Source organism: Carcharhinus amblyrhynchos, chromosome 24, assembly GCF_965287045.1.
Source record: "Carcharhinus amblyrhynchos chromosome 24, sCarAmb.v2.hapA, whole genome shotgun sequence".
NCBI lineage: Eukaryota > Metazoa > Chordata > Chondrichthyes > Carcharhiniformes > Carcharhinidae > Carcharhinus > Carcharhinus amblyrhynchos.
Window position 1 is genome coordinate 20,771,277 of NC_137347.1, and position 25,878 is coordinate 20,797,154.

Sequence of the window (25,878 nt, forward strand, 5' to 3'; positions counted from 1 at the left end):
TCTGGGTTCCTTCCACACTCCAAAGGTGTGCAGGTTAGGTGGATTGGGCATGCTAAATTGCTCCTTTGTGTCCCAAGATGCATAGGCAAAATGAGTTAACCCTGGGAAACGTGGGGGAGGGGGTTTATAGGATAGGGTGGGGAGAAGGCCTGGGTAGAGTATTTTATTAGAGTCAGTACAGACTCAATCAGCCGAATGGCCTCTTCTGCACTGTAGACATATCATTAATTTGAAATTATACTTCCCATTCATTCCAGAAAGATAGCCCCTCCCCCATATTCTCACTGATTTCAGTCATACAGGAAGGAAAATAACCACAAGATGACATCAGAGCAAATATATGCCTTAAAAGTTCCCACTCAAATGTCAATTTTGAGTGCATTTAAGTTTTCAGAAACTCTGGATTCCTGATCACGAGATTCATTGATTGCATGCATTTACTTAGTTTGTAGGGTGAGCGAATGTTTTATTTTATTACCAGGCTCTCCAGTGTGGAGATTCGAGGGTTAACACCACCCTTCTGCCACCAGAATACCAGAAGCGTTCTAAAATGCACTTAATCGCTGCACTAATAGTTCACCCAGATTGTCTCAGTTTTCGAATTCCTAACATGGTCAAAATAACCTTGTCAATTAGCAGGAGCTCGACCCCTATCAATCACCAAAAAAGGCTCAGACTCAAAAAACCCAACCGATCCGAACCCAACCCTTCTTCGTCCAGCCCAGTCAGGAAGTGAAAAACGACTCCCTCGCAAAACAAATTTAAACCCTGAGAACGGAGTCGATTTCTGCCCCCATCAAGGCACACTTTCCTATCACTATGGAAACCAACCTCCCCACCCCCGCCGCCGCCCTACCCCAAACCTTCATCCTCACCTGAGCGCGACAAAAATAAACACTCTTTTTAGAAAAAAAACACGGCCGCAATAATAACAGGTCGGAAAAGACGGCGGAGTTGCATATACATCAAGTGCCACTTCTGCCGTTAAAGAAGTTGAATTAGTTCACATTTTTTTTAACTCCGACCCCGCGCACTTCCCTACCTACGCCGCTCACCTGAGATCGAGCCGCTCCTCCAACACCGTAACCGGAAGTACCACCAGTATCCCACAACACCCCACGCCACCTTAGACACCCCACATCCGTTGTCGCCTTATAAGGGAAAAAAACGGCCTTTCGGCCGGGGAACGGGTTTGAAGGCTGAAGCTCAGTCATCGGAAACGAGAGAGAGGAAGGGGTAACATTTACTTTCTCCCGCATTTACTTCCTATCGCCTATTTGACTTTTAAGGTGGTGTTGTGTTTGTTAACATGAATGTTTACCCCGCGTCTTGCTTACAGGCCTCTCTAAAGTTTATTTTCATTATTGCCACAAGTGAGCTTACATTAACACTGCAATGAAGTTACTGTGAAAATCCCCAAGTCGCCACACTCTAGTTCGGGTACACTTGAGGGACAATTTAGCATGGTCAGTACACCTAACCACCACACCATTTGGACTGTGGGAGGAAAGTGGAGTGCGTGGAGGAAGCCCACCCAGACACAGGGAGAATATGCAGAATCCGCACAGTGACCCAAGGTTGGAATTGAACATGGGTCAACCTGGCACTTTGAGGTAGCAGTGCTAACCTTTTGCTCTCAACTCTCATCTATTCCTGCTTAAATATTTCCTACATTGTGCAAAGAGCTAAACGCAATCACAGAATATTATGATGACCACCTTATGTTCCGCCAAGTAGTTTTGAGAATAGTTGATTATTCACGATTTGTATATGCTGAGGTACATTTCTGCCACACCATATAAAGCACCAACAAACTGGCTTTTTCAAGCAAATTGCAAGACTGAAAACTCCAACTTTCTCTGTTGGCATACTGAAAATGCCTGGTGATATGCCAACTATAAAGGAAATCTAAACCCAAAAAGAGAAGTCAACAATGTTAGAGAGCAAGTTTCATTGTTTGAAAAGCAAATGTAAATAGAAATAAATTTACACAAAAGTTTAGTTATGTCTGTGTATCAAAGAACCAGTTTCACGCACCCAATTATGGCACAAAGTTGCCATTAAAGATGGATTTAAGCAAAATTCTTAAACGTTTTGATTATTTTTACATTTCTTTGGTTGCCAACTGTTAATATCACAATCAAAATGCTGATAATCAGACACTCAGCGGTACCAGCTTACAAGCTACTATTTTGAATACATCAGGCTCTATCTTACCACCACTTCTATCAACATACCTGCTGTTTGATTTGTCATTTTGCATATTTGACATCCAATCCTGGACATGCAAAAATTTCATCTAAGCAGCCAAAATAGTATACAATTTGTGCCATCTAACTCACCCATCACTTCTATCCTCGTTGATCTACATTAGCTCTTGACATGGCACATCTTCATTTTAAAATCCCTCCCATGGCCTCAGCCTCTTCCAAACTCAAACATTTTCCAGCCCTGCAACTTCAAAATCTCATCCAATTTTACCTCTTGGGCATCTCAAACTTTAATTGTTTCACATTGATAGTTGTGCCTTCAGCTGAATCTTAAGCTCTGGAATTCCCACCCTACATCTCTGCCTTTCCTGATCCTTAAAACCCTGCTGTTTGTCCTATATCTCCACATGTGGCTCACCACCAAATTTTGTTTGGTAACATTCCTGTGAAGCATCTGAGGGCATTTTACTGTGTTAAAGGTGTTGTTAACACCAGGACCAAAGTTGCACTCTGTTAAGATCAGCCAACTTCCTATTCACTAGGCATTCAATCTGACACCTTTCCTGTCAAGATAACTCAGCTGCTTGCTAGACACTGCCTTTGCTAGGCAATGTTAGCACCAGAGCAATTTTAGTTAATTTGTTGTTGACACACATTGCTCAGAATAGTATTTAAAGCTTATGTTTACATGGCTCAGTTATTTACCAGAAAATTTTGCTGATCCATGCCAAAGCTTTCCATAGTGTTAGAATAGCTGAGTCTGGTTTCCTGGTGATAGTATACCATATTTAGGCACACTTTGGTCATATGAATAAAGGGAGGTAGATAGCAATAATCCTGCCAGTTGTAAATATTAGTTTAACATGTAAAAATTGAACAGTTGGGGCAATGTTAATTTACTTGCCTCAAGATGATCTTTACCCTTTAAATGCAGTTTAATTGTCAGGCCCAAATCTTGCCTTTATTGCCGACCTGAAGAAAGCGAATTTGCAATATTGGGTCCAATTTTAACTTGAGTTAAGAAAATCACTTAAACGTTTCAAGAGACATAAAGTTTCTTGATTTCATTTCAGTGGTGTGCCAGTGGCAAAACACTTGCTTTGACTAGTTTTTTTTAAATAATTGCAGTCTACACTGTTGAATATCCTCCCTTTTCTTGGCACATTAGCAGAGCAAGAGGTAACTTTCTCTTTTGATTTAAATTTAAGAGTATTTGCAGAGTTGGAGTGTGCTGAGTTAACAATGTGTTCAAGGCTGCCATTTCTCATTTCCAGAGAACTGGTTTTGCTTGTAACATGGGTGTGTTAAAATATTGCCCTTTGCACCAGTCTCTTGTTTTAACAATATTGATTTATAGTTCCAAGCAAAAGGATGAAAAATGCAGTTTCATATTCGTTTGGTAGTATGAACTTAACTGCATGTTCCTTTAGCTGTTCGCAACAGGCAGAGTACAGGTCATACCCAATGAGCCTGTCCTTGCAAAAGTGTACAGTATTAAATGAGATTCTGCAGTTGGACAAAAATTAGTGACAGACAGTAAGATTCAGTTGAGCTCACCAAGCGTGGACTGGAAGCAACGTAATATTTGTAGGCAGAAAGAACATGTTACACATTTGTTTACTGGTTGTGATAGCCATTCACTGGTTCATTCCATGGGAATGACCAGTCAAGATGCCTGGTTTAGATTTCAAAAAGTTAGCTATTGCCCATTGGAGTCCCATTTCAGAGATATGAACAATTAATCCAGGCTGATACAGTATGGAGGGAATGCTGCATTGTCAGAGGTGCCATCTTTCAGACAAGTTGTTAAACCAAGACTGCCTGCACACTTCAGATACAAAATGATCCTGATCCTATGGCCTTAAAGAACAGCAAAGTAATTAATTCTGGGGTCATGTATTTCAATGCAAATCATGTTTACTACATTACTGTTGACACACAAGCTGCTGTGCTACTGTCATCACAAAGGGATTACATTTCAAAAAGTACTTCATGGATTGTAAAATGCTTTGGAACATTGTGATATGCAAAAGATAATTCAAATGTCACTTTCTCACATCCTTGTCAAATAATCCACATTCGTCTGTCAGCAATACTCAAGGCATGACAGATTTACCACCTCCCCCCCCACCCCAAACCACCACCACCAAGCTGGGACATTAAGAGCAATGTTACTCCTCATTTCTGCCCATTCTATAGCCAAGTAAAACAGATAGGAATTATGTCTAAGAAAACCTTTTGTCAAATATCACACCCAACTCTTATTTTGTTAAGAAGGCATAGCCTTACAAGGCAGTTCCTGCCAAGTTCAATACATTTATTGAATATTAATTCACTGATTAGAAACATGGATACATTCCTTGAACAAATACTCCCTTCTTGAAAACTTTAACTTTCTTGCTATGGCATATCAGGTGTCTTTCTCTGTGAACTCTTTTCTCTCTCTGGAAAAACTGTTGGGGCTGAAGTGAATTAAATTAATTGCAATGGAGAATGGTGTTCTAGACAAGTGTCTGGCGGCTGTCACAGTACTCAGCACGAGACAAGTTAAAAGATGATCTCAGCCCAAGTGATGGGCAGAGGGGAGAGTCTTATCACTGGTTTGAATATTCTGGCCAGAGTAAACAACCAGCTCTAGAAATAAAATATATTAATGGATGCTACTGGGTTGTAGAAGCAATCTTCACCTAGCCAAAGACAACGAGGAGGGAGCTTCGTAACACCTTGGCCAGCTCAAGGAGACACTATTGGGGAAAATATTTTCACCTGGCTTTGAAAATAGGCTAACAACAAGTATGAAGTTATGTTGATCAGATTGTGAAGGGCCCATTTCACATTCCTGAAAGATGTTTCATTTTGCAATGAACATAAAATATATTTGTCCCTCTCCTGAAGACAGAAGGATACAAAAATAGTTTTTGGAACAATGGACTAGGTTGTGAGGCTGAAGTTTTATTGTAAATGCAATCTAAATTGCTCTTACCTCATCTATCCCTCAAGTTCTTCCCCATGATTTTCTTCTTACCCAATCCACCCATATTTAATTTTTCTAGATCACTCTGCAATCCTGAATGTCAAGAACCGGTAGCCTGGGGCTACAGTAGGTAAATTAAACATTGTGGAGGGGTGCTACTGCTGCATAGAGGAGGCCACTTGACCTATCGATTCTGCACTGACTTTGACAGATCATCCCACCTAGGTCCTATACCTATAACCCCACATATTTTCTCCACTAATCCCCATAACTGACACACCTGTAAACACTAAGGGAAATTCAGCATGGCCAATCCACTTAACTGGCACATCTTTGGAATATGGGTGGACCCAGAAGGTGATCATGTGTTTCCTCCAAATCCATCAGACAAGTTGTTTTTGTTGGGAGTAATCCAAGAGGGGAACACAAGTCTAAAACAAACAGGGACTGGACATTCTCACTTTTACTAAGAGGGTAGCCAAGCATTCAGTTGTGCAAGCACCAAGATCAGCTAATTCAGTTTTGGGTCCTTCAGCTGTGCAAATACTGAGTAATAAAAACTTGTTTTGCCTTTGGCAATTGTATTTCTTGGAAGAGTTGTTAAGCCAGTAGATCTTATCTCAGAACACACAATGGTAGAGATAACAGAAGGACAATGCATTGGATTTCTCAACTACTTGAAGGTCTCACTTCTTCCAAACAACTGGCTCAAACTTGTGGGCACAAAGTCACATTCATTTTGCCACAAAGAAGTAATGCCATGATGCAAACTTGTGTTAATCAGTTTCCTCATATTAGAACCCAAACATTTTAGAACTTTGTGCACTTACAATTATCAGCTGCAAAGTTAGTTAAAAGGAAACGCACTACATTAGATATGAAAATGACAGTTCAATATTTTCAAGTTTATAAATACTCATTTAATTTACTGTTTATGAGCAAAGGTAACATTTCAGCATTCAAATAGGTCAATTTTAGCAATTCATGATAAAGTACTTGCAGATACAAGTCCTCACAATAAACACTATTGACTGATTACATAATTTCATAAATTACGTCAGTATTGTTTCCCCAGGTACAAGTGGATAGATGCATAGTTGATTCAAGCAAAATCATCCTCAGATGTACTACTCCCACGATATGCTCAAAGTATAGATACAATTATAAAAATCCTGAGCTGAGCATGGAATTGCAATGCAGCAATCCTTTTCTATAGAAATCTGTATCCCTATGTAAGCATTTAAAGCCAGATTTGAAATTTGTAGCAGAAATTACATCTTGTCAGTTGACTGATATTCCTGAGATGATGAGCTGGCCTGCCTCTCCATCTCATTCTGCCATTACTTGGATGAATCTGTTAGATAATAAATTCACATTGCCAAATACAAAATACTTGCATACTGATTTTTATCTTCCAAGGTAGGAAAGAAACCTAAAGAACAGAAATACTCAACTTCCAAGAATCCTGGAAGGAAGGAAAGGAGGAAAAAAAATGACCGAAGTACAACACTAGATCTTACATTTTCCTCTAATTTGGATGTCTTTTCTTTAAGAAAATGTTAAAAAGACTTGTATTGAGAATACAACAGTAATAGCTTCAAAATGGTACAGTTGACATATGAACGCAACCATATTAGAATTTCCTTGGGAGTCAGCATTCAAGATTTCAGCCAGTGTAAACAAAAGCAGGCACAAGGCTATCGTCTCTGAAGTCCAGCTGTGTGTAATATTGTTGGCTCATGTTGGCCTTGGTTCAGATTTGGAATTCCAGTCTGTAGTGGAAGCTGCATTGTATAGGTGTATCCAAGGTTGGGGTATTGAGGGGAGGCTGGGTAGAAATGTTCATAGGTGGGGTACTGTGTATACAATGCAACACTGGAATCCAGGTATGAGGTAGAAGGCAGGACCAGGCCAGGTTGAAGGATAGTCTGTGGAATCAGGTATGGTGCAACACTGGGGGGGAGAAAAAAGGTAAAAAAGTTAATCTTGCTAGTGTTGATAGTATTTGGCACGATAATATATGCAGCACCTGCTCTTATTCTTTGTGGTGGTTGGCTGATTCATTCAAGTGTGCAGAACTTTTTTCCACAACTATTAACTCATGGAACTGACTTGTGCACTGCCTGTGAACACAAGAAGTCTCACAACACCAACAGGTTTATTTAGTAGCAAAAGCCACTAGCTTTCAGAGCACTGGCTATCCCTTCAGCAGGCGAGTGGGAGTTTTAATCATAAACAGAGCATGTAAAGACACAAACTCAAACTTACAGAATAACAATTAGAATGCAATTCTTTACAGTTAATCAAGTCTTAAAAGGTACATACAATGTGAGTGGAGAGAGTGTTAAGCACAGGTTAAAGAGATGTGTATTGTCTCCAGACAGGACAGTTAGTGAGATTTTGCAAATTCAGGCAAGTCGTGGGGGTTACAGATCGTATGACATGCACCCAAGATGCCAGTTGAGACAGTCCTCATGTATGCAGAACTTGGCTATCAGTCTCTCTGCTCAGCAACTGTGCACTGACATGGGTCATGAAGGCCGTCTTGGAGAATGCTTACCCAAAGATCAGAGGCCAAATGCCCGTGACCACTGAAGTATTCCCCAACAGGAAGAGAACAGCCTTGCCTGGTGATCATCAAGCAGTGTTCATCCATCCATTGTTGTAGTGTCTGCATGGTCTCCCCAATGTACCGTGCCTCAGCACATCCTTTCCTGCAGCTTATCAGGTAGACAACATTGGCCGAGTTGCAAGAGTATGTACCATGTACCTGGTGGATGGTATTCTCATGAGATGATGGCATCCATGTTGATGATCCAGCATTTGTTGCAGAAGTTGCTGTGGCAGGGTTGTGTTGTGTCGTGGTCACTGATCTCAAGGCTGGGTAAATTGCTGCAGACAGTGGTCTGTTTGAGGTTGTGCAGTTGTTTGAAGGCAAGAAGTGGGGTGTGGGGATGGCCTTGGAGAGACGTTCATCTTCAGTGATACGTTGAAAGCTCCGGAGAAGCTAACGTTGTCTACGGGAAAGGATGTCCCGAGGCATGGTACATTGGGGAGATCATGCAGACGCTATGACAACGGATGAACGAACACTGCTCGACAATCACTAGATAAGACTGTTCTCTTCCTGTTGGGGAACACTTCAGCGGTCAGGGGCATTCGGCCTCTGATCTTCAGTTAAGCATTCTCCAAAGCAGCCTTCATGACACACGACAGCACAGAGTCGCTGAGTAGAGACTGATAGCCAAGTTCCACACGAGGTTGGCCTCAACCAGTATCTTGGGTTCATGTCACACTACCTGTAACCCCCACGTCTTATCTGGACTTGCAAAATCTCACTGTCCTATCTGGAGACAATACACATCTCTTTAACCTGTGCTTAACACTCTCTCCACTCACATTGTCTGTACCTTTAAGACTTGATTAGCCGTAAAGAATCGGATTCCAATCATTATTCTGTAAATTGAGTTTGTCTTTATATGCCCTGTTTATGTTTAGAACTCCCACTCACCTGGCGAAGGGGCAGCCAACGCTCCGAAAGCTAGTGGCTTTTACTACCAAATAAACCTGTTGGATTTTAACCTGGTGTTGAGAGACTTCTTACTGTGTTACCCCAGTCCAATGCTGACATCTCCACATCATCACTGCCTGTGAAGCAGCTTTCAGGCTGTTACATGACTGCAGTCAAGACAGAACATTGAATTCATGTGCATCATGGAATATCCAGAAGCTATTTTCTGTAAATTCCTATTGTGAAGTTAAAGTACAGTACAATAAAGCTAATATTTTCCTTTCATGGGATGATAGCATCACTGAAGGCTATCCCGAATGCCTTTGAAGATATTGCCCAAGATTCTTCAGGAGCTTTTCACAAAGTTTTTGGCATGATGGTGTAATAATCTTGTCAATGTTATCAGTGAGATTCAGTGGCAGTACTTTTACTGGAATCAGAAGATAATGGCCTCAAACCCCACTCCAGAATTTGAGTAGGCAATCTGCACTGTTCAGCATCAAATGTACATTGCTTTGGTTGCAGGCGCCTTCTTTCAAATCAGTAAATAAATTGGAGAACCCATCTGCCTGTTGACATAGGCACAAGAGATTCCATGGCACTATTTTAAGAACAGGGGAGTTCTGTGTCCTGGCTAATATTTATCCTTCAATCAACATCATCAAAACACATTAACCAGCTGCCACACCTTTAGATTGAAGATGTGATCATCTTGAAGGCTCAGTGTGACTGCATTCATTGTAGCTCAATTTCAGGAAGTCTCACTCAAACATATCCACATATTGAAGTAGTGGGCCCAATGCCCATTTCAGACAATGGCCCTGAATTTCCATACTTTAGTGAAAACTATACTCCAATTCCCTACCATATTTTACACCTGGTTTGCCATTTTTAGCCTGTAAAGCAATCATAATGGCAAATAACCCAAGTATCAACAGGCAGATAATCAACAGGGGACATTATTCTTGAGCCTCATCTTTCTCTACCCAAAGAGACACCTGCAGTACAAGTTGATGAAAAGTAATCAAGACCATCGATTTGTTTTCCTTTTCCAATATGGGCACCAATCTGAATAATCAAACTTAATAGCCAAGATTAGATCTCGAGAATACACCACCATCGATAAGGATGTTTAGAAACATGGTCATACTAACTTGTCCTCAACTGTCCAAAGGTATGCAAATTAGATGAATTGGCTATTATAAATGCATTGAGTTACAGTGATGGGATGCTCAAAGTTGGTGCGAACTTCCTCCTGCATTGTAGAGATTCTATGATTCTAAGATGGTTGGATTAGAGGAGCATTTTCATTGATGTCCTAGAACAGATTCTATGGAAAAAAACTGGAACAAATCCATTTTTGTCTCCCCCCGCCTTCAGTTAAACAACACCCACTTCACTTGCTGAGGGAGGCACAGTACAGGTCAGACCTTTCCTCACAAAAGAGAAGGGGGGCAGGCAAAGTAATTCTAAACTGTTTTTGCACACTTCATAATTCGTTTACAAATTGCATTATACTTGGCATGTGAGCAGGTTAAATCTTCTAGTTCAAATGCTGGAAGGAGATCCAAGGAGGAGGTATCAGTATGGAAACCCCTGCTTGTTCGAGATTAATTGAGATTGGGCGTCAATATCAGTGAAGTAATCCTCTGAACCTTAAAACAGCCCACAGAAAGGAAGTGGCAAAAAAATACTTTACTTGGCTGAAGTGTGGAGCAGGATGTCTAGAATAATGCACCTCTTTATTCATTAAAACTAACTTTCCTCAAGCCCAAAGAAGCATGTTTGGTTTCTTACCTATGTTACAAGGTTCAATTTAGGTTTCAACACTATGCTGTCAAGATCATAATTTAAGTAACTCAGAAGGAAACACAAACTTACCCATATGGTCTCTGTATCAGAGTTGAATGAACTTGTTGTAGACCTAGACCCCCTGTCATTTAGTAAGGGGGAAAAAAAAAGGAAAATAAAAACGTTAAGAGTAGGTTTTGATTTATATTGATAAAGGAAATTTGTCATCTTGCACTGAGATTGAGCTAAGGCTGAAGAGAATCCAGCCAAAGTATACATAAGCATCTCAACTGAGCTAGATTTTGTCAGCTTTAAACAAATTAAGTGCATGGATTTCCAGTGCTCTTGTTGAACATTAGCTATAACAGAATGGAATTTATCTAACACTTGGTTAAAATACTGAATTTCTGCTAACTTCGTGGAACTGAACGGGACGAGTCAGTAGATAAACAGGATAAATTTTCTAGCATTCAACAACATACTAAATTAAGTCCAGAGCAACAATATCTGAATGTTAAAGAAAATTCTAAGATCAAACTGCCTTCCATTAGTATACTTCCTCCTTCTGAGAAGCATGTGGATACAGCTGACAGCAACTTCTCCAAAGTTACAACCAGCAATGACCCATGCTTTTTCAACAGTGACTTGTGCCTTTGGTTCGATCACCAGATTATTTTTCACTAGGAATGTCAGCAACCACTGTAAAATAGTAACTGACAGGAACAAAACTTGACTGGTTTATCTGGGCAAATTGAAATGTAAATTAAAATTAGGATTTAAAGACATTCTGTGGATGGACATACTCAGCTTTTCCTTGTGTTAAAATAATAAATCATCTACAATGGGGATGAAGTAGAAAGGGTCAAGAGCTTCAAGTTTCTAGGTGTCCAGATCACTAACAACCTGGTCCCCTCTATGCTGACACTATAGTTAAGAAAGCCCACCAACACATCTACTTTCTCAGAAGATGGAGGAAATTTGGCACGTCAGCTATGACTCAACTTTTACAGATGCACATAGAAAGCATTCTTCTGGTTGTATCACAGATTGGAAAGGCTCCTGCTCTGCCCAACACCGCAAGGAACTACAAAAGGTTGTGAATGTAGCCCAATCCATCATGCAAACCAGCCTCCCATCCATTGGCTCTGCCTACACTTCCTGCTGCCTCTGCAAATCAGCCAGAATAATTAAGGACCCCATGCACCACAGACATTCTCTTCACCTTCCTTCAGGAAAAAGATACAAAGTCTGAGGTCACATACCAACCAACTCAAGAGCAGCTCTTCCCTGCTGCTGTCAGACTTGAATGAATTTATTTGCATTAAGTTGACCTTTGTCTACACTCCAGCTATGACTAACCCTACATTCTGCACTCTCGTTTCGTTTTCTATGAACTGTATGTTTTGTTTGTATAATGCACAAGAAACAATGCTTTTCACTATGTTAATACATGACAATAAATCAAATAAAAACATTTGAGTTACTTAATCCAGGCCCCAAACTAACATTATTGTGGATTAAAACAGAAGTACATGATTGCCTCAGAATACTTTCTCAAGGTAGCAAGAATGGGCAATAAATGAGACTTTGCCAGTAGCATCCACAGCACATTAAGTGGGCTGGTGTTTATTGCAGCTCGCAAATAAACTGCACCAGTCATGTTAGGGCAAATCCATGACCTTTTGCACTGGAGGTTGCTGTAAGTTAAAGATCCAAACAGTAGTGCTTTCTGTAGGGCATACAGGACCTGTGTGAAAAGGGCAATAAACTACATGTCTCCTTATGACGATTGTGATGTATTTCTAAAAGCAGAGCCTGAAGTTGGAAGAACGTATAAGATGATGAATGGGATGGATAGGATAGAGGTGGAAAGACTCTTCCTATTTCTTATGTTCTTAACAAGTTGGAATATTGGATTTGATGTTAAATCAGGTACTAAAATAATAGAGATTCAATTGAAAGAACAAAGAAATTAAAATTTCCTAAAATGACCACTCCAAGGAAAGAAATTCTATAATTGCAAGTTAATATTCATTGCCAGAGGGGTCATTTGGCAGTAATTAAGACTTAGCAGCATTAAAAAGGGTACATAGAACATTACAGCGCAGAACAGGCCCTTTGGCCCACGATGTTGCGCCGACCAGTTTTTTAAAAAAAACTGACCCACTAATCTAAACCAATCCCTTTTCGTCCATAAACCTATCCACAGATCTCTTAAACGCCCCCAAACTAGGCGCATTTACAACTGCAGCAGGCAGGGCATTCCAGTCCCTCACCACCCTCTGGGTAATGAACCAACCCCTGACATCCGTCCTATAACTACCCCCCCTTAATTTAAAGCCATGCCCCCTCGTGCTAGCTTTCTCCATCCGAGGAAAAAGGCTATCACCATCCACCCTATCTAAACCTCTAATCATCTTATATGTTTCAATAAGATCCCCTCTTAGCCTCCTTCTTTCCAGCGAAAACAACCCCAAATCCCTCAGTCTCTCCTCATAGGACCTCCCCTCCATACCAGGCAACATCCTGGTAAACCTCCTCTGCACCCTCTCCAAAGCCTCCACGTCCTTCCTGTAATGTGGGGACCAGAACTGCACACAGTACTCCAAGTGCGGCCGCACCAGAGTTGTGTACAGTTGCAACATGACGCTGCGACTCCTAAATTCAATCCCCCTACCAATAAACGCCAAGACACCGTATGCCTTCTTAACAACCTTATCTACTTGATTCCCAACTTTCAGGGATGTACACATACACCTAGATCCCTCTGCTCCTCCACACTATTCAAAGTCCTCCTGTTAGCCCTATACTCAACACATCTGTTACTCCTACCGAAATGAATTACCTCACACTTCTCCGCATTAAACTCCATCCACCACCTCGCGGCCCAGCTCTGCAACCTAAGTCACCCTGCAAACTGTGACACCCTTCCTCACAATCTACCACACCTCTGACTTTGGCGTCATCAGCAAACTTACTAATCCACACAACTATACCCTCATCCAGATCATTAATAAAAATTACAAACAGCAGTAGCCCCAAAACAGATCCCTGAGGCACACCACTCGTAACCGAACTCCATGACGAATATTTACCATCAACCACCACCCTCTGTCTCCTATCTGCTAGCCAATTCCTGATCCAAGTACCTAGATTACCCCCAATCCCATACATCTGCATTTTCTGCAGAAGCCTACCATGGTGAACCTTATCAAACGCCTTACTAAAATCCATATATACCACATAGTTAGACATAAATGGACAAGCCCAACTTTTTGCTTCTACCATGCTAGTACAGAAACTTCACCCTGTTAATACATTTAAACGAGCAGCCAGAAAATAATACTATTTTCCCACTACTTAGAGCAGTGACATACTGTAGATAGCAGTTCTATATTTTCATTCCAAATTTGCATGAAGTTGTTTCCCAATTTGTGTATAATGGTGAGCACCAATTCTCACTGTTATTCCTTAACATAATGGTCCAGAATTTGTGGCGAATGCTATTTGGACTCTAATAAAATCAGTGTGAAAGCATGGAATTTACTAACGTACTCTTCAAGATGTGGTGGTGCATAGCTATCAAGTATCGTGCAGGGGATAAGCTGCACTCACCCAGTGGTCTTAAATTGTGTATGTGCATGGCAATCTTAAAGGGACTGCACGTATGAAAAATGACTATACACAAAAGAGAGGGAACTTGTGTCCACTGTACTTTACAACACACTTGCTTTAGCTAACTTACACTTGGTATCCATAACAACCAGAGATTCAGTAGAGCACCAAAGAGATCTGCAAGCAGGCCATTTACCCCTTTCTCAGTTTGAGAAACAGATATCTTAACCACTAGTACTAGGCATTTCCAGTTATTTCCAAGATCGCATTTTAATCCACTGTTGCCCTCAATAGGTATCCCAGCCCTTCTGAACTTTAACCTTTACACAAACTGTTTTAGCAAACTTTAAAGCAGTGTGTCAAACTGGCATCTCATGCATATTGACCAAGACAAGCTTGAAGTGCTTCAAATACCAATTGCAAACAAAAGCACTGCCAGCAATTGAAACAAAGATAGTACCTGAATCAGAACCAGTGACCAATCTTCAAATATTTCAACCAAATGGGAATTAAACTCAAATAAAAGTCAAGACTTGAGCAATCTACTTCCTCACAGAAGTCAGGTTACAGCTGAACATTACATCATCAAGACTAACAATGACCAACTGCATGGGAGATCAACGACATGCATTAATATAACATCTTTAATGCAGGGAAAAGTGCTTCATTCACATATGATCAACAAGTGTTGTATTTAAAACTGGTGGAATCTGGATACACGCTTACCTGCCTCTAGTTTTAAAGGTTGATCACAGACAAAACTTAAAACCCAGACTTGGACCAAGTCAAATCTCACCAATTTTCTTCTGTTTTGGGTGGGAAGAATTAGCACCTGAGGATCCAAACATACCTGAATGTACCATGCGAGGTTTGGCCCCAAGAAAGGCAAGGTTCACATTAGTTTTTCTTCCATCAATGATGGGATTAGGATCTTTACACGCCCTGTCTGCTGCAGCCCAATCTGCCATGGTGACCTGGAATTTAATCCACACAAGAGAAAATGATTAGGTAAGAAGCAATACTGAAAAGGAGTATGGCTTTAAAATTTAGTGATTTGTTTTGAAAAGACAAAATCATGCAACAACAATTATTTGATAGCTTTTTAACAACTAAAATTCACACTTAGACTAGAGCAGCAGCTATTGTCCAGTGCTTTATACAAGTGGATATTCATTTGCAAACTTGGTGGGAGTATCTATTTGCAGGTTATTCAACGGATATCCAAGCTGATTCAATAATAATTTGTATAGCACCTTTGTAAAAACACAATGGCCTTCCCAGCCACATGGAGAAGATTAGGCTTGATGATAAAGGCTTGGATTTCAAGGAGTTTCTTAGAAAGAGGAAAGCAAGGAAGACAGGCAAGAAGAGCATGAATTCCAGTTGCCTGGGCAACAGAAGGCACAGTCACCAAATGATGGAACAATTGTCATGGATACTGAAGAAGCCAGAATTAGAGAAGCAGAGAGTAGCAGACTGAAGGAGGGAGAAAAAAAAGGAAAACATCAAGGGATTTTAAAATAGGAATCAGAATTTTATAAAGAATAAGATATCTGCTTGATGGGGAGCCAATGTGGCTTAATGAGCATAGAGGTAATATGGACTTATAGTTGAGACATGGGCAGAGGTTTTGGATGACTACATGTTTACATAGAGTAGAAAGAGACCAGCCATAACTGAATTGGAATAAAGAACAAACTTAACAGCACAGGAAAAGGCCCTTTGGCCCTCCAAGCCTGCACCGACCCATGCTGCCCAACCAAACTAAAACCCCTTATCCAAAGGGAAAGAAAATTACCGCACAGGAATAGTCAAGTCTAAAGGTAACAAAAGGCATGAATGATGGATTCAATAACAGATAAGCTGAAGCATGGACCAGGTCTCTGGCTGGAACGTCATCTCAGGGATACCAAGATTGCAAACCAGAGGTGCCAAGGTTGAGAACAGTCTGGTTTAGTCCCAGACAATTGTCAGGGAAGTATGTTGGTTTGGAACAAGGGCCAAAAAAAAAGTTCCAGCCATCTCAATATCTAATAAAATAAATCCTGCTCTTCTAGTACAGAATGTAAAAGAAGTACAAGTAAGTGTCCCAGGAACAATTAAAATTAACAGGCTACAAGATGAAAGCATGTAAAATCACTGGCACCAACACACCCCTCCCTGATGAGAACAATGTGTTCTATGTCCATTTTGAGCAAGAGGACAGCAAAGGCATGGCCTCCACTGCAGAAGCCTCAGATGAACTGGTATTATTGCAGATGTCAGAGCAGCCTTTGCAAAGGTCAACCCACTGAAAGTGACTGACCTGGATGGAGTACTCTGATGAGTACACAGATCCTGCCTAGACTGGCTGGCGGGTATTTGCAGACATCTTCAACCTCTCCTTACAATGACGTCCCTATCTGCTTCAAGAAGACAACCATCACCTTAGTACCAAAGAAAAGCCAAGCAGCATGCCTTAATGACAATTGTTCAGTAGCTCTGACATCCATCATAACGAAGTGCTTTGAAAGGTTAGTCATGGCACAAATCAACTCTGGCTTCCAGATTGCCTGGATCTGCTACAGTTCACCTACTGCCGCAACAGGTCCACAGCAGACACCATCTCCCTGATCCTGCACTCAATCTTGGAACACCTAGATGCCAGACTCCTATTTATTGAAGGCTGAGCTGTAGTCAACACCATTATTCCTATGAAACCCATCACCAAACTCTGTGGCCTGGGTCTGTCTCTTCCCTCTGCAACGAGATCCTGTACTTCCTAATTCAGACTACAGTCAGAATCCGTACAGTGCAGAAGGAAGCCACTTGGCCCATCAAGTCTGTACCGACAACAATCCCCCTTCAACCCCACCTATTTACCCTGCTAACCTCCCTGACACAAAGGGGCAATTTATCAAGGCTAATCCTCCACCTAACCCTATAGAAAAGTTCCCTCACTGACCACAATCTCTACACAATGACGGAGTATAGCATATCGAGATCCTCTGGTGGTCTGAGATTATAAAGGGTTATTACATGGCAAATTATTACTACTGGTTGGAAAGACTAATGAAAGAGCATCAATGTAATTATTTCCAATTATCCGTAAACAAGAGTGGAAAAATATATTTTATGGTGAAATAGTTGAATTTACCATTCACAGGCAAACAGCTATTGAAATAATCTTTTTTATAAAAAACAACAAAATTGCTTTGGAAATAGGAGAGATTAGAATTTGTGGTTTGGAGAAAAACACTTTAATGAGCAGATTTCAGGTGCTGCAAGACAGTGTTTCCAGTTCTCCACACTGATATAGTCAATCAACCAACGAGGACACAAACTAGAGTGCAGTTAGCTTGAGAATTGCACAACTAGACCAAGCCACTAACTGGCTATTCCATTTGTCTGTGCTTTTCCACAGGTGATGACGAGTAAGCTTCAAAATCATTATCAATAATCAATCATTGCCATGCTGTTTTTGATGATCATTGCTGCAACAACCTTGCACTAAAAATTATTTTGGCAACTATCTTGTTAGGTTTGCATCCTTGATTAGCTGCTGTTCAATAAGCTTTGGATGTTACATACATCTTTTCCAGAAGGATTAGTCTGCTGTCAATTTGGCAAAAAACTTGTAGGCTTTAAGGAGCATTTTAAAGGAGGAAAGAGGGGTAGAGGTAGGGAGGAATTGGGCTTAGGCAGCTGAAGAAATGAAAAGTCAGGGACATGCAAAGAGGCCAGAAATGGCAGCAATTTTAGTGGGTTGTTGGGTCGTAGGTTACAAAGCCAGGAATAGGCAAGGTGATGGAGATGGGAAAACAAGGATGATAATTAATAAACAATGTGATGACAGACTTGGAGCCAATGTAGATCAGCAAGCGGAGGGCGGATGTGCAAAGAGGAGTTGATAGCAGGGTTTTGGAATGATTAAGCTTACAAAAGGACACAGTTAAGATAGCATTTTCCAACCAACAGTCAAATCCAGTAGGGCAGCAGGAACATAGTCAGGAAAAAATTTGTGGGTGGAAGTATGCAACTTTGGTGATGGGGGAGGATACAAGATTGGAAAGGGGAAGCACATTGAGGTTATAAATGTTTTGGTTCAGATTTATTTGTCAGATATAGGGATAAAGTCACTGGCAAAGGTGTGGCGTTTAGGAGAAGACAGAAAGCAATGACATTAATCTTAACAGATATTTAAATGGAGGAAATTTCTGCTCATCTAATAGTGGATTACAGACAAGCTTCATGGCTATGGTGAATGAAAGGTCAATGTCCATACAAAGTTAGGAATTTGAAAGCACATTGAGTGATACGCTGGGGTGGAGGTATGCAAGGATGGGAAATTTTCTAGGAACAAATACAGAAGGAAATGGGGACTAGGAGGAAGATGGTCATATTACAACACTTCAAAAGGTATGTGCTTGACTGGGAAAGGCCCCATACCATTAGAGAGCCTTTTGTTACAAAGTCATCTTTGATCATGCCTTATTTGCAATTGACACAATAGGTGCAAGAGACCAGGCAACATGACGAGATCAAAGGCTCCAATTTATTAGTACCAACACCCATCCAGATCCTTCCTTCCCTCTCCATATCTGCTAATCCCAGCTCTTGCCATGTATTCGCTGTTCAGTGTCAGAGGGTACAATCAGTGCTCAGTGAGGGACTATCCTTACACTTCAATGGAATTTCAGGCTCAGCACAAGGTTGACCTCTTCAGGTTGCCTTCAACTCCTTGCTTATTTCTTCAGGCTGGAATCCTCCCCCAATCAATGGACCCTTTCACCCACCTACAGTACGCTCCCTTGGGCCTTTTATTAGATCTTTATCTTTTAATTGAAAACTGGCTGTCTTAGTTTCTGTTTCTCTCACCAAATGTAATCTGTCTTCCCCTGAACTTGCTACATTTCATTCTCAGTCTGATGTTGACTTTGTTATCAAACCTGTTGACTGGCATACCAACCTCTACCTTGCAGAGAGAGCATGCGCAAACTCAGACTCTTCTTCCTACCTCCTCCTATGACCCCACCACAAAATCATTGTTTCCAGGACTGTCACTGACCTCATCTCCTCTGGAGGCCTTCCCTTGCAGCCTCCAGCTTCAGTCACCAAACCACCTCACACCCCTCTATCTCCTTCCCAAAATTCAAAGACATCCTGGTAGACCCATTATTTCAGCCTTTTCCTGCCCCACTGAACTTATTTTTTCATATCTTGATTGTCTTCTCTTTTGTCTAGTCTTCCCACTTACATCTGTAATTTTTCTGACACCTTGCATCATTTCAACAATTGGGTTTCTCAGCCCTCACCACCACGGACATCCAATCGCTCTATACCTTCATTCCCACCTGAACAGGTGGAGGGCTCTCCACCATCCTGGAATGGAGGCCTGAACAATCCCCATTCACCACTAGCCTCCTCTGCCTGGCTGAAATTTGTTCTCTCTTCAAACAGGTTCCCAACTCATTGCATTTCCTTCAAATAAGATGTGGCTATGAGTACCCACATGGGTAGTTATGTCTGTCTTTTTGTGGAACATTCCTTTTTCCAGTACTGCTCAGGCCTCTTTCCACAACTCTTTATCCAGTACATCGATGACCACAGTGCCATTTCATGCTCTGATCTGCAAAAATTCAATTTTACTTCAAATTTCCATCCCACTCTCAATATCACAGTCCATTCTAATATTCTTTCAAAGCCCACCAGCTCCCACAGCTACCTCAACACACCCTTTATTCTGCAAGGACTCAATTCCATTCTCCCAGTTTCTCAGCCATTTTGACACTACCTTCCACATTTCAGATAAGTCTTCCTTTTCCCTCAGTGGAGGATTGCCCCACCCAGTGCCTCAGTTGTGTCCAGCCCATTTCCCACAATCCTCCCTCCCAGAACCATATTAGTGTTTCTCTAGACCTCACTTTCCATCTCACCAGCCTCCATAGTCAGGCTCATCCTCCACCATTTCTGCCAACTCACCAATCCTTGGTTGTCTCTTCTTTCTTTGGTTGATTTCCTATATTTTCCTGGGTTGTGACAGTGGCTACTTGGTAGTTTGGTTCCTGGAATGTATGATGAGCACATCATCCTGTTAGAAGGAGGTTCAAAGATGTGTGGGTTAGGTGGACAGGCCATGATAAACGTACAAGGTTGGGCCTAGGTACAGTGCTTTTTCAGTGAGTTGGTGGGCCAAGTGACCTCCTTTTGCACTGTAGGTATTCTGTGGTTTCTTGTCCTACAAAAGGGAGATCTCAACTGTGGATGTTTGAATGACTCCTCCTTTAGTTGAGTGTTTCCCGATTGGGGAAAATTTGGTGGAATCCTGTAAGACAGGGCCCCGAGTGGCATCTCTGGTGTGGCTGGAGATAGAAGTTTGCTTTGAAGCCTGGGGTGCCATGAATACTCCTGGCCTGTTGGCCCTGCTTTTAATTGTGTTATCATTGTTCTAACCTTATCTTGGCTAGGTAGGTTAGGGCAGAAGCTACTTTGATTATCCACTCCTGGGCAGCAGAGTGGTTAGCATTGCTGCCTCAGTGCCAGTGACCCAGGTTCATTTTCAGCCTTGGGTGACTGTGGAGTTTAAACATTCCCCCCCCCCCATTTGTTTGGGTTTCCTCTAGCAACATACCAAGGTTTAGGCTCCTGGGGACAGGGGGTGGGGGGGGGGGGGGGGGGGGGGAAGAAGGAGTGTCTGCAGACCACAGCATGAGCCCAGATAGTTGGGCTCTGCATTATCTGGGCTTTTCCCCCATGAGGTTAGGGCAGCTCTATTCCTGATATCCTGCATGCAAGAGCATACCCAGCCAAGCCACACCTTCTTTTGATAGGCATGCATAACAGCCCCCCAAATACTATGGGGAGGGGAATGAAGGTTAATCTATGTTGTACTGGATTTTGGGGGTTTGTTGCATTATTTGGTAAAATGGAAAACCTTCAATGAAAGCATTAACGAAAAAAAATCTTTTCTTCACCACGTCAACATTCCTTGCAGGTGAAGCAGTGATTCACTTTAATCTACTGTATTTGGTGCTCTCAGTAGAGTCTCTGGGGAGACTGAACAGCTTCGCTCAGTTCACAAACGCAACTGTAACCTTCCCTTCAATTCAACATCTTGCCCATGTTCACATTTCTGTCCTCAGCCTATTGCAATGTTCCAGGTGAAGCCCAATGCAAGCTGGAGGAACACATCTTCCAATTAGGCATCTCTTTTTGACACCAACCAAATAAACTAACTCAAATTAACTTAGGGACAAATTAAAAAGGGGCAGCTCCCCAAAAGGAAGGGGACAGCAAGAACAAAAAACAAAGTCAAAAGGAAACTTAAAACATTAAATCAAAATGTAATTGCCGGGGTCTATAATACACCCCAGCCCGTGATGCCCAGTGGGCGTGGAAGGTGTCAACTGCGCCCGTGGACACTGCATGCTCCCTCTCCAGGGACACGTGGCTGTGAATGTAGCCGCGGTAGAGGGGCAGGCAGTCGGGATGGACAACCCTGTTGATCGCCAGCTGCCTGAACCTGTTGATGGCATGTCTCACCAGGCCCAGGAGCAGGTTCACGAGGAGGTTACCATCTCGACACCCCACCAGGTGCCCATAGATAGGAGCTTGGGACTGAAGTGCAAACAAAACATCAACAAAACATGTTTAAGGAAACCAAAAATGGGGTGCACGCCATTGTGGAGGAGGCTTGACATCAGAGGTATGCAGGGTCTGGAGGCAGAAGGTCGCTACCTGTGCGTGGAGGCACACCAGATCTTGGCCGCCCCCCTCAAACAGGAAATGCAGAACGTTGGCAGAGACCCAGTGAAGTCGATTGTCCCAGAAGAACCACACAAGGGTTTTCTGCATATTTGTGACAAAGCCAGAGGGAGGGGTCAAAATGACCAGCCGGTACCACAGCATGGAGGTGACCAACTGGTTTGTGATGAGAATTCTTGCCCTGTAGGACAGCACTCGGAGCAATCCTGTCCAGCAACCCAGGCGGGCAGTGACTTTGGTTTCCACCTCCTGCCAGTTCTCCAGCCAGGACTCCTCAGCTGGGCAGAGATGGGCCCCCAGGTAGAGGAGGTTGGTACTGCTCCAGGTGAAAGGCCTGAGCTCCTCCGGAAGGGTGTCCATCTCCCACGGACTGACCAGGAGTCCAGAAACTTAGCCCAGATGATCTGGCAGAGGACGTGGCAGAGTACAATGCCTGGCCATTGTCGCATCCTTCGCAGGTCAGCCGGGTCCGTGAACATGAGGGGCACATCGTTGGCGTAAGCCGACAGGACCACCCCTACGTCTGGGTCGTGCAGAGTCAACCCTGACAACCTGTTCTGCAAGAGGCACAGGAATGGCTCCACGCGTGTAGAATAGAGTGAGCTGGACAAGGGGCAGCCCAGCCGTACTCCTCTCCCAAAGTGAAGGGGTGCCGTCAGGGACCCGTCAACCTTAATCAGACACACTGCAGCAGAGCACAGTAATTGGATCTGGGTGACGAAATGCATCTTAAACCCGAATGCCCGCAAAGTTGAGTAAATACTCGTGCTCCACCCTGTCAAACACTTTCTTCTGATCTAGACCATCCCTCTGGGAGTGGTGGATTAGGTCCCAGACCAGATGGATATTGTCATGGATAGATTGGCCCAGGACTGTGTAGGACTGGTCAGGGTGGATCATGTGGTCCAGCATGGATCCAAGGCATGAAGCCAGTGCCCTGGCAAAGATTTTATAATCCGTGCTGAGGAGGGAGACCAGGCACCGGTTTAAGTTGCCAGAGATCCCCCTACTTTAGCAGCAGGGTTAGAATTGCCCTGCACCATGAAAGGGGCATCTGCCCAGTGGCTATGCTCCCCCCCAGGACCCTCGCGTAGTCATTCCCCAGGACATCCCAGAGCGCCCTGAAGAACTCTACAGTCAGCCCGTCCAGTCCTGGAGTCTTGCCCCATTGGAGGCTGTTGAGGGTGCCGGTCAGCTCGGCCACGGTGATGGGGGCCTCGAGCCTGCCAAAGCCTTCCAGGCTGACTTGTGGGAGGTCCTCCTACAGAACTCTGCAGGCACCCTCGCTGGATGGATCCAGAGAGAATCTGGGGCAATGGCCCAGATCTGAGACGGGGAACTGTCATCGGCCAGCAGCGCAAGGAGCTGCCGACGGTTAGCCCACCCTTTTTCCAGCAAGTAGGAGGGGGAAACGACGATCCAGGTCCACTTGGAACTGGAGCAACGTCACGTACGCACCACGGGACCTGACAAGTTGCAGGTCCTGCAGCATGCCCTTTTCCTTGTACTCCAGCTGCAGGGCTGGGTCCGCGTCGGGCTGACTGAGGCGTGCCTCCAGGTCGAGCACCTCCTTCTCCAACTCCTCGAGCCTGGATTTCCACCAATTCGGCACTTTACAGACTTCTGAACCAAGTTTGCATGAACCCTGTTCACCATTTCCACCCCCACCTCTCCCCTCCAAAGCTAGTCTGTATCTCATTTTCATGTTCTGCCTTCAAACAATGCTAACCTTTATTGCACTATTAACATCTGCTTTAGTCTTTAACCCTATCATTACCACTCCCTTTGTCTTGTGTTCCATAATGTGTGTCATTCAAACCTCTCCCCATCTCATTTTGTTCCACCTCCCTCTTTCCCTTTTTAAACATAAATCCCATCACATTTCTACCTCTCCAGGTCTGATGTGTCATACAAGAATTGAAATATTATCTCTGGTTTCTTTCTCTACAGATGCTGCCAGACTTGCTGAGATTTTCCAAGACCAAAGGCTGGTCCTGAGTGTGGATTTGAGAGGTCAAATGAAGGGATGGACATGACATTTGTTTCCAGAGGAAACTAAAATGAGCCATTGCAGTTACTGCTATGTTGTATCGAGACAAAAAAAAAAGGATTTTCCTACAGATGTGCACAACGCCTTTAATTTCAGAGAGAAGTTCAATTTACTTGACAACACCAGAAATTCAAGGATCAAATCCAGCCAAGGAGTCACCATACAGCAAGAGGGTAGTGATATAGTGCAGACTAGCACTTTATTTTGGGAGAAACATGAACCATACATGATAATGGCACCTGTACACATCATAGCTTCATAAACTTAAGGATGAAAGCCAGTAAACATTTGAACAGTTCACTAACATCTGTCTTCAGAAGTTTGCAGAAAACATTAGAGGCCATAAAACACTTAAACCAATAAGTATTTCTTATAAGCATTCTAATGCCTCTTCAAAAATAGGTCATTCATGCCATTGGTGTTTGCTTACTTATAACGAGGGAGTGTTTTTAATGACTTCAATCTTTTTTCATCAGGTCATGGGGGAATTTTAGAAAATTGTCCGCTATGGAATTGCAAATCTACATAAGATTAATAGGCACCTCTGTGACCATCTGAATACTTGTGATTGGGGGGACAGTTTTGTTCAGTTGGCTAGACAGACAGTTCACGATGCCAGTAGCACAGGTTAAATTCCCATATTGGCCAAGGTTATTCATGAAGGCCTTATCTTTTCAACCTTTTCCCTTGCTTGAGGTTAAATCACCCATGAGTCAGCTCGCCTTCTCAAAAGCGCACAGCAACCTATGGTCATAGAAACTAAAAGCAGGAGATGGTCATTCAGCCCTTCAAGCTTGTTGGGCCATTAATTATGGTCATATTCAATATTCTGATTCTTCCTCCTACCCCCATCCATCCCTTTAGCCCTAAGAGCTATATCTAATTTCCTCTTGAAATCACACAACTGAGTCATTTGAGGTGATGGCAACTTTACGTTTAACTGTGTGGCTAGAGTTGGAAGTACGGGGTTGAGTCAAAATCCTCCCTAACAGCACTATTATAGCTCACCACCACTTTCTCGAGAGTAATTAGCTTTGGGCAATAAGTGCTAGCCTAGCCAGAGATACCTACATCTCATGAATTTTTCAAAAGGATTCTTTGACCTTCTTGAGCGTTGGTTGGCAGAATGGCAAAACCAAACAGTATGTTGATGGTTACAGTTGCTTTACTTCCTTGGTTACTTCATAGTGGTAATAGATGCTTGTTAAGTAAATATACAAGTGTTGAGAACAAATATAAGGCGTTTTCTACCAAGATTAGCGAGAGTGGCGAGACAGTATCACCCTTCTCACACCTGCAGGTAATCAACAATTACTGTTGGATAACTATAGAGTCTAAATAGAGTTTTGACCCAACAAACTTGTTCCTACTTTTGATTAATTTCAACCGGAGTATCTTAAAAGTCCAACTCTCCTTTTCCTTCCCAGAAAGATATGAGGATGGGACGTTTGGCCTTGGTGTGGTTGATAAATTAAGATACTCACAAAGCCATAACCTCGAGATCGCCCGGTCAACCTATCCGTTATCACCGCTGCTTCTTCAATCTCCCCGAACCTTTGGAAGTACCTCCTGAGAGATATTTCGTTGCTGTGATAAGGTAACCCACCCACGAAGAGCTTCCGAAATACTCTATCCTTGTTCATAGCTGGTAGCAAGGATGGATGGGGAAGGGGGGGGGGTGGAAGAGAGAAAAACACAAAAAATATACAACGCGTACAATTTTTAAAAAGCGTTAAAATCACGAGAGGAGCTGATTTATATGATTACCAATAGCTAACTCATTAGCGTTCAGGTAAAGATAATTTGTACTAGGCACACTTTGAGGGTAAGGAGTTACTCACTAGCCAGCTGAACGCGTGTCTGCTGCAGAATTCGCCTCTTTGTCTCACCGCTCACTCCTCCTCCTCCTTAGTTGCTTTTGTTTCTTTGTAACTCTCACAATGTATCCACACGGGAGCCGGGAGGGAAACACCCTCTCGCTAAG

General features: G+C 42.7%; 2 protein-coding genes across 4 annotated transcripts in view; both read right to left on the minus strand.

Moving 5' to 3' along the window:
* The window catches only part of cap1 (CAP, adenylate cyclase-associated protein 1 (yeast)), a 42,172-nt gene extending 41,019 nt beyond the window's left edge, over positions 1-1,153 (minus strand). The window contains exon 1 of one of the 2 annotated variants that reach the window (XM_080211416.1): positions 1,056-1,153. The gene's annotated coding sequence lies outside the window, so the exon portion shown is untranslated. Of the gene's footprint in view, positions 1-875; positions 895-1,055 lie in introns of those variants that run through there. The other variant, XM_080211417.1, reaches the window with a different exon arrangement.
* Positions 1,154-5,574: 4,421 nt separating this feature from the next.
* LOC145357865 (RNA-binding protein 38-like) lies at positions 5,575-25,812 on the minus strand. 2 transcript variants are annotated; one of them, XM_080211420.1, is made up of 5 exons: positions 25,736-25,812; positions 25,379-25,539; positions 14,952-15,075; positions 10,577-10,628; positions 5,575-7,137 (listed from the first exon to the last, which is right to left on the minus strand). In XM_080211420.1, exons 2-5 carry the CDS (start codon positions 25,535-25,537, stop codon positions 6,882-6,884), a joined length of 591 nt encoding a protein of 196 aa, XP_080067546.1. In that variant the 5' UTR covers positions 25,538-25,539; positions 25,736-25,812; the 3' UTR covers positions 5,575-6,881. The 2 variants fall into 2 exon arrangements, with proteins under 2 accessions (XP_080067546.1, XP_080067547.1); XM_080211421.1 differs by lacking the exon at positions 25,736-25,812 and adding an exon at positions 20,063-20,171 and having other exon boundaries at positions 25,379-25,461.
* Positions 25,813-25,878: the final 66 nt, after the last annotated feature.